The following is a 14863-nucleotide window of genomic DNA, read 5'->3' as shown; positions in this document are numbered from 1 at the left end:
CCGGCTAGATCTTCATCTGGTATAAACCCGCTGCACTTAAGGGGAGCTACAAGAGTGTACGGCAGCCAAGATTCTTGCCCAGAGCATGGAAACTCTATCCAAAAAGCTGAACGGCCAAGGAAGAGTTAAGCACTGCCTGTCTGTGACATGACTCAGCAGGGGACTCAGGGAAAGGACATGTCCTCTGGGGAGTGTGGGGCTGTGAGAGGCAAAAAGAAAGGCCTTCAGGGACTGCAGGCTGCTTTGGTCAGGGAAATTGCTTTTTGTGTATGACTCACCAAGCTTTTGTGTTTGATTAACAGATTATGCTCTGAGGCAGTGTCTGGAAATAGACTCAGGCATGGCACTAGGACTTTCCTGGGCTGCTGAGGGAACACATCCATGCTTTAGAGGCATTCACATGGCACAGGGCAACACAATGTAGAGGTGCCCTGTCTGGCTTTAAACGAGATAGCTTGGATACTGAACGCAGCCTAGCCTTGGTTACACAGAGCTCTGTGTGAGCTGATTTATTCTCTTTCTTGTCTGAAGGAGATGAAATAGGAGAAAAGCACTTAGGGTGAATTCATCAAATGCAGAGTGGCTATGAACTGCTAATATGAAAATAGCAAGTGCAGTCCTGGGAAGTACTGGGTAAAGGTTTTAGCAGATCAGGAAGTGGTAATGCCATTGTACAGTAAGCTGGCCAGGACCATCAGAAGAGTGGAGTAAATCCCAATTATGCACATTCAAGAACTGACTCAAACACAAGTCATGAGCGCTACTTAATGTACTCCTACCTGCTATGTGCAGACAGACCTCAATTCAATCAGCCCATACAAAGGATCAGGGATGCTGAGAGACCTATTTTAGAAGACAAGACTGGCTTTCATACTGGCCTACTGCTGCTTTGCAGCCAACCAGCTCAAAGCCCAGGAAATAAGTATGTGTCTGCGTGGACCAGTGTGTGTAGGATGACCAAGGAAACAGACATCGGAGGTTTTGAAAAAGGAGTACGAACAAGCAAACCTACTTTCAACCTGAAAAATATTGGCCAAGGAAATATTTGATTCTGAGCATCTTCTTTCTAACCACGTACAAATATATATACTATCAAAGAGATCTGAAGGAACTGTCCCACGATGAGAGAAAAGCTAATTTAAAAAAAGGGACAACAGAAGATAACACAGATACATTAGCTGGCTACAAATCAAGTCTGGAAATTGAGAAAGACTTATCCGCAAGCAAGACAGAGCAGAGACAATTTGAAGGGATAAATGCAGAGCTATTTTTTTTAAGAAGAAACCTAATAATTCTTTTGAAGGGGTTCCTGTGATAGCATGTGACCAGATGTACTAAGGAGTGCCAGTTCTTTGTCAGATAAATATCACCACTTTGGTGATTCAGTTTGGAACACATCCTCAAATATTTGCAATTTATGCAGGGTAGCAGCAATAAAAATGAGGGTTCCTGCCAAGCAGTAACCAATCCTGCCAGGATGACCTAAATCTGTTGCCAAGTCAGATTTATTCTTCAAATTCAAACATGAGAGCTTTTATCTGTAACTTACTCTACCTGCACCTCCTCTGCTGCTGAGCCTGAAAGGGAAGGTCAGATCAGAGCTTCAGGACAGCAGTCAATGCTTCTGCCTTTAACACAGCTTAGTTCTAGCATCTGTGAGACTAAAATGATAAAGAACTGGCTAATAATTCTGCCTTGCGTCTGAGGGGTTAAGTGATGAGATTGAAGTGTTTACACAATTTTGATAAATGACTGAAGTCTAAATAGCCAGAACAAGCAGTATATAAAAAACAAACAAATAAGCAAATGGGCATAATGGCAGTCTCTAACAAATCTAAACCCCTGAAAGAATTCACTTTCCAGGTAGATACCATAGGCATAGAGATTGTATTTATTATAGCTAGAAGTGATGATCATAAGTTTTTTTTTCTGCATCATTTTGATAGTTAACACAGCAGTCCTATATTTACACTAATTCAATTAATCCAGGATGCAGTTCACAAGTTTATATAAAATTATTAATGTAATCTCATACAAGCCTGTGCTGAGGCTTGCACTGACTTACACAGTCTACATTTTAGAGAACTAATTGCTTCATACAGCAGATCAGTCCCAGTGGGGTGCATGCTAATGCTCAGTTTTCTCAGTCTATTTTCTTCAGATGCCACTTGGTTTCACTCAAAAAAAAGACAATTGAGTATATTTGTGAAAGGAGCTATTCTACTACTGTCTTACGGTCATTTCAATTGCAGAGTTTTACAAATAAGATAAGCTAGTTTCTCAACTGGATATATACAAGAACATATAGCTTACTGTAGAACAAACTCCTCGTATTTTTGAGTATTAATTTCTATGTGAGTATAACAGGAAGTTTTTAAAGTTCAGTGTTAGCTGACCTTCTCCATATTTTAGCAATCAATTCAGAAGGGCACTTACACTAGCTTTAAGCATTTAAATTCTATTCATACTATGCAATTTTATCTCTTGTTAATTATCGAACTGCCCTACTAATCAATACAATGATCTGCTTAAACAGAAGTGTTAAGCGTCCTGCCAGGCAGAGGCCTGAAAGACAGCATATGACTAGCCTTGTCCTTGTTAGAACTTGATCCATAACAGTTAGAGCAATGATAACAGAATGATTTGCAAGATTTCTCATTTACATCTGATCAGACATGAGCCTATACCACACTTTCCCAGAAGGCCCCTAAAACCCCTAAAATTTCTACTTCACTGTCCTGGCTGGCAGCTGAGTCAGCCTCTCTTAACCTCCTCTACCTCAAGAGGGAAAAAGAGGAAAAACAAACAAACCCCCCAAAGCAGCCCCCACTGCAAACAATCAAAGTCAACAAACTGACCCTAGGAAACAAAAGCAAATACAATCTCTCCTTTCAAGCCCCCTTTCTAAGGACTGCAGTGGGGTCTTTCTCTTTAGAGAAGTTACAATGGAAGGCTACATTATGCATTGTCTGAGGCAGAGCTTGTGAGTGTCCACATTTCTTCTCCTAGTTCACAGAGGCAAGGTGCTTTCCTATAACTATACAAGTTACCTACCACGAACAGAGATCATATGATGCCCTGACCTTTTAGATGAGCACGAGGCAGGGAGGGTATTGATCTGGTATATGGAACAGGATTCAAGTCTCTGTAACTGAAAAAAATAGGCATGTGCAAGCTTTTTTCAGTATCAGTTATCTTGGTGTGCTTTCTTTTTTTCTCTGCATCATCTTCTGATGTCCCCTGGAATATCTGGAAATAGGTAAATTGCCTTATTGAAAGCATCCTGTCAGATACTAAATGATACCATCCCATACAAAACATACCCCAGGCACAAATGTGAAGGCAATTCCTATAGTTTCCTCACTACATCTACATCCAGAAATACATATACAACCAGAAATATAGCCACATAAATAAACTGCGGCAATACATAAGTAAAGGTCGTTGAGAATTTTCCCTGATTCAGTTTTTTTACAATTGCTGCAGAATTCTCCTAAAGAGGACTGGGGAGCCAGAACAAAGAAGCTCACAAATATTTTTGAAGCAACAAGTTCTTTTTTGTAAACTGCATGAAGTGGCTAAAATAATGATCTTGTATAACGAGAAAGGAACAATTACAAACTTCTAGTCCCACAGGAAGCCTATTGTCTCATTAAAGTATTCTGGAATTTCTATGGCATTTAGAAACAAACTGGACAGGTTTTCCACTTGGTGAAAATGTTAATGGGCCTTGTATCTATTAAAGCAACAGCACAAAAAAATTTCTTCACATTGTGAAGTTTTCTGTTGAAAACTGAAATGCCAGTTTTCTCTTTTATTAGCAAAGCACTTTGTGAAAATAATTTGTTCGATTAAGGTTATTACATTTTTCAAAGGATTAACAGGCAGAGTATTAGAGAGGTTTAAGGAGGAATAGACACATGTCCTCTGAAATCTTTGTCTAATTAGTAGAAGAGGGAAAAAAATCACCCATCTCCAGAGTGACAGCTTACCTATAAGACCTATCAAGCAATGGGAGAAGCATTTCCTTTCCAGTTCCAGTAACACTGGCTCTTCCCTTACAAAGAACAGACTGCACGAGGCACTGTCCCCTGTGCCACAGGGATCAGTGCCCTGTCTTGCAGGCTAGTCAGCCCCAGCTCCATTTTACATGCAGTCCTCCCCAGATCACACACAGACCTACACCAGTTATTGCCCAGTCTCCTTCTGGATTGCTGGTCTTTCCTCTGGAAATGCTGTTTTATTTAACTACTTAACAGGGAAAATATAAGGTTTTCCCTTGTTCTCCTGGCAGCCATACAAAACCTGTACCCCCTTCAGCTGCTCTGAGAGGAGGCAGCCACGGCAGAGGACTAGTGGAAAGATGTTCGTTGGGTGTCTGTGATAGAGAGGGAGGCAGCAGTACCTTACAGAACAGCCCAGCAGAGGGTTTGGACACTAGTGAGGAAGACTGTGTGTGAGCTGATAGTGTTAACAGTGCTTAAATAAGAGAAGGAAATAATTAAAGGTGAGAGATGTTAGAAAAAGGGAGAGAAAAGAAGAAAAAGGAAGAAAGAAATGTAGCAAGAACATTTTATCCTCACAGGGACAAGGAGTTCCTTTTCTCTGAAGACGTGCATATGCACAGGGTGTTTTGCTATCTCCATACGCTCAGTCTGGGTCCATATAGTGTCAGCTGGGCTGACAACCCTTCAGGTAAACGCAGAGTCTTAGAATATCCTGAATGTGTGGCTTCATGTTGCTTTAACGGTCCTAAATTCCACATGAAAAGATTTAATATTACAGAACAATAGTCAGCCATAACGCTGTAGGTTGTACTGTGCCGAACCATAATAAGATTATAAATTCCATTCAGTTACAGAAGTATTCCAAGAGGACCATTTACTGCAAGTAGGATTATTGTTAGCTAAAAACATTTCATGCAGGGAACTGGTGAATTTATTCCTTTGATAACAGCTTTCTTTTATATGACAACCTGAAAGAAGGTCAAAGGGCACAGAATTAGGCTAAGGTGTTTGGGGCTGCCTACCAGGTTTCAGTAGACAACAGAATATTAATTTAGCATACATAAGGCATAGCAGGAAAACAGAAGAGGTGCTCCGATTTAAAAGGCTGAGATCTGCTAATGTTCTCAGGTCACAAAACTGGTCTTATAGAAAAGGACTGTGCAATTTCAAATGTAAACATACTCCCCTGTTGGTATCCTAATATTTTGTACCAGATTACATATTTTCCAAAAGAGAGATTTTTTTTTCCAAAGAGATAGTTCAAGCAACTGGCAACACTAAGTGCTCGCTTGTGGTTTCCTTGTGTGGCCTGGTATTCGACCCAATTCATCCAGCTATTGCTTCGCCCATGCAATGCAACACCTCTTCACTGATGATCCAAACCATGGTATGCAGCAGCCACCACTAACTCAAGTTCTGTATTTGTATGGTATTTTCCTCAGTTTTGGGATGATAGTATTTTTCACTGCTTTCAGTCCCTCCGCAACAAAGGAAAAAAAGTACAGTGCCATTTACAGGGAAAACATCACATGTGCACACAGCATCTGCAGGAGTATTCCAATAGGGCTATGTACTGCAAAGAGGATTATGGTTACCTACAAACACCTTATGCAGGGAGCTGATTTATTTAATCCTTTCATTACAGACTTCTTTCACAAAGAAAAAGTACAGGGTGCATAAACTTAGGGATTCAAAGTTTGAGGTAACTCTTACTTCTCGATCTTTAACTTCTAAAGGTTTTTGGAGGTATTTTTTTATAGAGTCAATTGTCAGAGCATTTTTATTTCACCAGAAGCTCCTGCCAACCGTTTGCATCAGTTTTTTGATGGAGTTCCTGCTCATCACAACCCCTCATATACGCAAATCTGGTATCAAACCAAACCAAAAGCGGTATCTGGCTCTTTTCAGTGACTGGATGACAGGAAAATAAGAGAAATTCCAACTTACCACCCCACCTCCTGCAGAGTGAACCAGCACAGACATGCCCTCTCTTAGGTTAGCAACTTCAAAGAGCATCATGTAGGCAGTTACAAAGTTCATGGGAAATGCAGCAGCTTCAGAAAAACTCATGTCATCTGGGATCTTGTAGACAAATTCTACTGGGGTACACACTACTTCAGCCCATGCATTGTAGTTTACAAAAGCCATGACTCTGTCTCCAATCTACAAACAAGGAAGAAAACAATGTTGAGGATATGTCTGCAACTTAAACTGTAAAAAGAAACTTGTAACATCTCCAACCTTCCCGTTAAAGCTGTGACAGACTGTAAAGATAATGGTGATCCACATCTTTGGCAACACAGCAGTTAAGCTGCTCAGCTTTGGGCTTTTACCATTTTTTAATTGTATTTAATAACTTGAATTTAACAACAAAAAATATCAAAATTAAGGCCACATCTTTTTTCCTATGCTGCTTCTCGGATAGAGCAGTCTATCAGCATCATCAATACCAGCCATCTTTTGTCAGCAGTTCCTAAGTAACAAATGGGGCTGTGAACAATCGAAACAGCATTCCCACTAATAAACAAATTCTGCTTACAGGAAAAAAATAAGAAATAATAAAAAAGAAACATTACAGTGAGATGCGTGGCATAAACAATTACATCCAAGATAAATTTTCATTTTGCCTTCTCAGTCTTCACACTGATATATACCTACTTTTTTCTCTTTGAATTGAGAAGGGGAGGACTTGTACTCTGCTAGACAGAGAACATGAAAGGGTCCAGAAACCACTCACTTATAACACTATTGATATGTACTCTCTTACTTTACCATCTTAATAACCAATTCTACCTCTACATGTCCATAATGACTGCCATTTCTATGGCCACGTGACAGAGCAGAATTGGATCCTGCAATTTCAAATATGCCTGCCACCTTAAACATCAAAAATGTAACTCTGGTTACTAAGGTAACTGAGTTGCATTCAGGGGTACAATCAGAGTTGGAAAGCAACACTTGAACATAAGTAGAAACTGGTCCAGAGGGACAACGTGGGGAGAGCCACAGCAAGCAGCATTTGGCCAATACATATTAAGGTTTTCACAGGCATGACTCTTAAATTAAAACTTAAGACAATGCCTTGTCCACAGCAGCTCCTACATGTATTTTGTCTTGCATTTCTATAATACGCAAATAAAAATAGCATCCTTTACCATGAGAGGAGCTCTTCAATTGAGCCACAGTATAAGCAGTAAGGCAGGAATAGGAACAAACTTTAGGACTTGGTATTTTAACTGCAACCAATAGACGCTCTCCCTCTAAAATGCACTTGCTTACCTGCCTGATACTTTCCATCTTACATTCTGCTAATAAGCACTAATTCTTTGGTGATTCTACAGGTTGTTCTTGATCTACTTAAGCTACATTTGACAGCAGTGGAGTAAAGAGTAACATTAGTACCTTCAGACAAATGTTTATAGCACAGGCACATTTTCGTCTCCCAAGCACTTGTCATCACTTTGGCTTTGGGATATTGTGGGTTTGCTAAATGCTAAGGTGCTACTGACAGCTCTGAAGGGTTTGTCTCTTTTAGAATGAAGATGCTGAAAAACAACTGTCATTCCAATTTCACTGAATGCCGCCTCCTTTAGAAACACACATTCAAATTAGCAATGCATCACTGGTAACCTCTCTGTGCCTCTTTTTGAAGTTAGTAAAGTTTATCAAATCTAAAGTCCATTACGATTAATTAGTGAATATATTAGTATGTCCTATATCCTTGCAAACAAACATAACTGATTACCAAAAGAAGGCAGATGAGAGAGGTCCCTCTTGGTGGTTCCAAAGAACTTCTTAATAATAATAAAAATCATATTTTACTACAATCTAGACATCATGTCAGATTAGGCCTTAGCTCCTGAGAACCATCCCAACAACTATAGATCAGACATGTTACATCTGAGCTCAGAGAAAATCAGTGTTTGCTTTTGAAGAAAAAGAATAGGCTTTTATTCTTCCATTTCCTTAAAAATAAAAAAAAAGGCTTTCTTTCTATATAAAACATGTTCTTACACATCTCTGTCAAAATGGATGGCCATTCATCATGTCATACAATAACACAATTACATCTAGCGAAGACAAGAAATGGCTGGCAATATCTCAAGTGCAAGACAGCCCAAGTACAGACTAGGGGCAACAGGACACGTTCTTATCAAATCCCCGCAACTTGAACAGGATTTGAACTGGAAGGGATCTACAAAAGGAAAGAAGCTCAGAAGATATAGGGTGTAATCTTTGCCACTCCTGCCATCACTATGAAAAGGGATAACAGCCTATGTCAACACGACAACAAGCACCTGACATCCTCCTGTTCTGTGTAAAAAAAAATATAAAGAAACTGAGAGAACATCATTGCATCTTCCTCCTGGGACATCCCCCTGCTGATGGGCTCATACCTGTGCAGAGCAGTTATTTTGAGCATCAGATCTTCTAGATGAGTCAAACATCGCTGCCTTGGCGATGCAGATTATATGTAAAAAGTAAAATACCATGACTTGTTTAGATTTCAGGGAGTACACTAGAGCACAAACATGTTTTATAGTCAGAACAAAGCCGTAACTTTTAAAGAGACACAGTATATTCATTCAGGTGCAACATTACTCAAACAAGCACCATATGCTGTAGCCTTACAATGCCCTTTAAAAATAGCAGGAACATTTAAACTAAGAATGCTGATGTAGAGCAGAAAACTTCCTATGCTCCTTACCTAGAATATTCTTCTGTATGGATTGAAACTACAAAACACGGAATACTAGAGCTGAACAATTGAAGCAGTTGAGTTTTTCAAATAGTAAAGTTTTTGTTCAGCTATTGTTTATGACAAAAACATTGAAAGATTATGGCTTGTTGCAAGGCAGAGACAGGGCAAGAGGGGGAAGGTGGAGAAATGTCCTAAGAGTAGCTCATCACTGACACCCTACTGGAAAGTAAATTGGCCATTATCTTTAATCAACTGAGAATTTTGGAAGCTTTTCTAGAAAAGCAAAAACGTTACCTTTAAATACAGATATTTTAGATAATTGCCTTAAGATCAAGATACAATAAGAATTCAGAAAATGCAATTATACTTGATGACACGGCTGATTCAGCAAATAGCTAGGATAGGGTTGACACGCATTAACTCAGTTCTTTCCTAGTACAGAATTTTTTGTATCTAGTGTAGGAAAAGTACAAGATTGGAGGGAACAGAGATGTTTAATATCAGTAATGGAATAGGAGGTAGAACAGAATGCTGTTTATATGTAATATGAGACACCAAAGAGTATATAATGCCAACCAGTTCTGAAAGCTTTATTACATACACTATTTGTCATTTATCACCGCTTTGTTGGGCTAAATAGATTCTCATCACTCAGAAAAAGCATAAGTCATACACCCATAATCAGGGTCCCATTCTTATCTGTGCCAAATAAATGCACACAGTTGTAAGAAACAATGCTTATCATAGATGGGGTCTTGTTAATTCAAGATCAAAAGTTTGAACTAGAATCAGCAGTACATAGGCTTTGAGGAACTTTGCAACAATGACAGCAAATGTGGCAAAGAAAAGAACTAAACAAGTTAACTCAATTTCTTTTACTTTCTTAAAGCACATCAGTCATGCTTTCCAGTTCCTGCACAGCCCTCCAGATATGCACACAGCACAAATGACTTTTCAGGAAGGATCTGAAGGCGGTCATATGGCTTCAGAAACTAATCAAAGCGGTCATTCTCATGGCTGGGAAGCAGGAAAGAAAAATTACCCTTTCAGATCTCAACAGGATAGTGAAGGCTCCTGTTGCTGGCAGTTTAGAATTAGGGGCAACATTCTCAGTGAAGTGATGATTATTTAGTCTTACCCTGAAAGCAGAGAAAATATTACCTCAAATCCTTTCACGCTATCTCCAAGAGCTTCTACGATTCCAGAGCACTCAAAGCCAGGAACAAGTGGTGTCTTAGGAGGGTTGTCAATATTCCCCTGTCGTACCATCAAGTCGATAAAATTCAAACCACTGTAAAATACAGGAAAAGGTAAAATCAAGGCTACTGCCACAGATTAAAGCAGAGGGGGAAAACTTGACCAAAGCGATGCGAAAGCCAGAAAACCTCAGGGCAACATTAAAAACCTGGGCTCCACGGCATACAATTGACCCAGCAGATGTTCACATTCTTCCCATGTGGAACAGACCAACTTTACACCACTGTGGTACCAGCCTTGGGCAAAAGTACATCTGCAAGGCAACCACACCTGTCATAAGTATATCCCCAGAGCTTACTGACTGGTCAGGAGCCACATGTAGAAATTCAAGGGCCATTTACAACTCAGTACACAGAAACATCATGATTTCCATGAAATTCTATTTAAGGAAAAAAATAAAAAAATAAATCACACATCATGGACACTTTGGACCAAAAACAACCTGATGCAACTGTCCTAAACCCTGAGGTGACCCCAGGAATCTCATGTTCATCTCAGGCAGGCATCCAACCTTGACAAGAATTTAGTAAGTTTCAGGTAGGCTATTGTTTTATAACTCTTCCTCCTGGATCACTTTTGTACAGTTTTACAATGGTTAATTTGGTCTTTGGGAGTCCTCAGGGTTGCTGCTCAGGAAGTTTACAGTTTTCCCTTGTAGCGTGAGTTTTACAAAAGTCTTGAAGCGTCTTTGCTTTGTCTTTTACATGCTACCCATTTTCAGTTAGTAAGATGTGGTTTTCTAGGCAGCCAACAAAAACAAATAAGCTAAACAGAAACACACAACTAAAAGGTACCATGTTTATGCACTTTGCATATACTGATTCCTGGCACAAACACTGTACACACAGTTAAAACTTCTAACTAGCCAAAATATGCTCCAGCATTAATCCATTCTTGTAAAACACAGCCCTGTATTTATTGTTAGCTGGAACTGCTGCATGCCAACTCCCCCGAGCCCATGAAGCTATGCATTCAGCCCGTCCTACTCATGCATATGATACCAGCAACTCCTCTGATACACAGAGTTATTGATGTGCACAAGTATTTATGAGATGGGGCTTTAGTCAGATACTAATCAAGACGCACACAGACTGAACAGAGACAACAAACCAAAAGACAGAAGAGACACAGAGCACAACATGTAGACAACACAGCATTCATGAGACGTAGGTCACCAGGGGAGGGAAAATAAAAAAGGAAATGTCACCAAATTAACATTTTCAATTGTGATACAGGGTTTAAAAGTGACCTGAACACATAATCTTTAGCTTTAAAAGCAGAAGTACTGATTATTTTTGGAAAATTATTATACTCTTCCTAAAAACATTCATTCTTACAAAATAACTTCTCAGACAATATTTAGTTTTGCATCTAACTACATGGTACTAGCAATTCAGTTCTCCTCTAGTTCCATTTCTTTATCCTCAATGAAAGACAGCAATATTAAATAAAACAAAAAAAGCAAGTTAATCTCTACAATGAATTTACAAGATTTAGTACTAAAACAGCTGTGATGTGAAGAGGAAAAAAAGTACTAAGTACCTTGTAGAGTGTTTAAGTTGCATGTTTTTATTAATTTAATTACCAGCTTCTTCATTCACTTCACCTTTAATCTCTTACAAGTCTATGTGCTTTCACATCCCTGTTGCTTACATACATCCTCTGCACTGTCACGTAGAAATGGGTAGTTTTATTTTACCAGCCAGATCTCAACAAGTTGTATCAACAACAGTAGACCTGAAAGCACAACTGGGTTGTGAGATGAAACCAACAACTTGCTTCTTTTTTTCTTTGAATGACCTGGAGGGCCCAAAAATGAATGACTAGTTTACTAATTACATCCAAGAAACCTGACCTTATCAAATCCTTTACTGAGATTCAACCTATAGCAGACATGGGAAAAGGGAAGTTTTGCTGCACAGAGGATCACAAGCAAGTCTCATGACGAGTGGTGGTTCTAGACAACACAATTTATTCCTTGTATTAGTACAAACCAGCATTGCCTGCTGTGGTGTGCAGTGCAACAAAGTGACTGCTGGACTTTAAGCAAGTGCATATGCAGAGGGGGAAGTATAAAATCAAAGTGATCCATGGAGGAAAAACACATGGCTTCCTGCAGTTGTGTGTTTTACATCCTAAAGCAAGAACTGTGTGTAAATTGAGATAGGGGAGGATATAAATTACCAGTGTCAGCACATTGACACTGGGGTTCTGCAAGAGCCTTTCTGTGACAGAGCTGGGATACTGGCACGAATTACACATACTGACTTATCTGTCCATCTCTGGAGACAGAATTTATCAAAATATAATTATCTTTGAATCTGACTTGCTAAGCTTGCTATGCTTTACCTTAATAGTTTTGAGGATCTTGAAGATTTTTTTTTTATTCTTGTGGTTTAGCTTTGCTGCATTTTTTAAATGTGGAAAGTTCTGTGGGTACAATATTGGGTACATTTTGTGGGTACAATTCTTTTATCAGTAGACCAGCAATGGTCAGCTTGGTTCTCTTTGCTCTGTTCCACTTACTAGGGGATGCCCAGCACCTTCCACCTCAAAATACCAAACCAGAGCATTGAGGATGGTCTGCAAGGTTTGGACAGCAGTCACTTTTGGTCTTTCTTATTTCATTGTAAGGTTCCACTGAAATTAATCACCAAAGTCAATGAAATACAACAGAGCAAAGAAGAGTATTGAGTTCTACATTCTCAGAAGTAGCCTTCCTCTTACCCCAGCAAGTAAATCGCCTGAAAAACTCATGCTTTTCATCCAGAAACAGCCACATGAACAAGGCTCCCTTTAAGAATGAAATTCATACTCTGTCTGCTATTCTGCTGTATTTAGGATTTCTTTTATTTGCTACCAGTTTTTTTAAGTGCTGCTGTCTCACAACTACCAAGTCAGAAGAGTCATTTCTGCTTCATTCCTCATGACACACATGTATAGCAGCAGAATGAAGAAATAATTATAACAGAGCAAAAGAAAAATAAAGGGAGGTAATTACAGGACACCACTCCTTACTCACACATCCTATCTGAAATATCTGTTTGGGTTTGTTCTATTTGTCTCATCTTTTAAACAATATGTACACTAGCATTTTGTAGGCTGCAGATTATGATATAAACAAATACAGCAATTTGAACTGCTCTGCCATTATCAATCAAAAATTATTTCAGGGAGTATGCAGAAGCTGTGACTCAGCTTGGACATTGATGGCTGTTCCACTTCTTAGTCACAGAATGAGGCTAACACATGACTCATCACAACCGAGACATTTTCAATTGGATCATTGATATACCAGACCTTCAAAAGAATTAGTCAACTGGCTTAGTGCTAATAGCAACGTATCCTCCATCACCTCTATTTATAGCACAATACTATAAAATGTATACATATAATTTAACTGGTTTTACTGATGTATTTTATCATACATACACACATTCTTCTTAAAATAAGTTAATTTTCTCTACAAGTCAACTCATATGAGTCAACTACAAAACTGATTCAACTAAGAACTGTTCAACTGAGCATTATTTGGCATCAATAATGACTTAGGAGGAGCTCATCTCTGACACGTTCTGTACTGTGTGCATTAACAGGTGGACACCGCGCTGCACTGCCGACAGACATTTCTCTCACTCAGTCTCCCAGACTGGACCACAAGTCCATCATCATCCCGATCAATCTTCTGTATTTACAGACGTAGGTCAAGAAGATCGGCAAATTGATTTTGGCTTGTTTGAAAGCAAACTTTGGTGACCCGACTACCTTTCAGCCCTACAGCCATTTCCAGCTAGGACTGACGAGCAGACCACGCAGCCTACATGCTCCTGGGGTGTGGATGAAAGCTTCAGAAACGTACACAGTACTGTGCAGGCTGGCAGTAACTGTGAAGTAGCTGAGCGGATCTACTGATGCTATAAACAGCACGCGTGCAACTCGCACAGCTCCCTAATGATGATATTACCCTGGGAAGCAACTGTAGTTGTAACAGAGCAGAATATTTCTATTTTACAGCCAAGTGTTCTTTCACAGCTAACTTGCTATTCATGGTACATGCATGCCTACCGCTTTGCTGAACATGGAGTTCATACAGGTACTGGTATGAACTGGAGTTCACACAGGTAGTGGGCTGTCTAAAAAGGCTGATACACTCCACTGTGCCCCAAGGCTCCAACACCTGAGGCACATCATTGTTACAACCCAGGGTTCAAACTCGCTGCCCTGTGACAGCATCACTTTTAGGGCATGCTGCTCAAAATAAACCACTCAGCCTTCACCTTGGCCTTTTTCCTCTGGCAGCATCATGTTTTCATGCAACAGAAGGGGACAACAGACCAGAAGCCTTTGTCTTAGGTAAAATTAATTTTGCCTCTGTTACACATCAAGTTGTGTAATAAGGCCCTAAAGTTGTCTTCTGCCACTTGGAAAAACAAAACAAAACGAAACAAAACAAAAAAAAAACCACTGTTTTCATAAGGAACATGTGTGCTGCGAACTAGCTATCTAGGAAGAACAGCCTGCTCCAATTGTTAGGGAAAAAAAAAAAAAAAAAAAGCCTTCTAGGAAAGCTCCGTTTAGGATCCCAGCAGCCTGCTAACCACGTATCGGCTGGGCGAGGAATTAAACCCAGTAAGTTGTTCTCAACACCAGCCCCGCTGTTGCACAAGCTCCGAACAAAAACTATGGTGATAGAGGCGGGATTCCCGGGAGGAAAACAAGGGGCAGCATCAACCAAGGGGCAGCCATCGAACAACCACGGGGCAGCACCAAACAACCAAGGGGCAGCACCAGACAAGGGAAAGCACCAAACAACCAAGGGGCAGCAGCAGTCGGGAGGGCACCAGGTGCTGAGCGCCGTCCTCCCGCCACCCACCCAAACACACACACACACACGGAC

At 39.9% G+C, this 14863-nt stretch overlaps 1 protein-coding gene across 1 annotated transcript in view; it reads right to left on the bottom strand.

Annotated features, from left to right (window-relative positions):
* Positions 1-14863, bottom strand: part of VAT1L (vesicle amine transport 1 like) — a 53440-nt gene that overhangs the window by 38190 nt on the left and 387 nt on the right. Inside the window, exons 2-3 of the mRNA XM_035336634.1 lie at positions 9871-10000; positions 5955-6170 (exon numbers count right to left, since the gene is read on the bottom strand). Coding sequence (XP_035192525.1) covers positions 5955-6170; positions 9871-10000 — 346 coding nt within the window. The remainder of the gene's footprint in view (positions 1-5954; positions 6171-9870; positions 10001-14863) is intronic.

Source organism: Oxyura jamaicensis, chromosome 11 (assembly GCF_011077185.1).
Source record: "Oxyura jamaicensis isolate SHBP4307 breed ruddy duck chromosome 11, BPBGC_Ojam_1.0, whole genome shotgun sequence".
Taxonomy (NCBI): domain Eukaryota; kingdom Metazoa; phylum Chordata; class Aves; order Anseriformes; family Anatidae; genus Oxyura; species Oxyura jamaicensis.
This window is presented reverse-complemented; position numbering and strand designations above follow the sequence as displayed.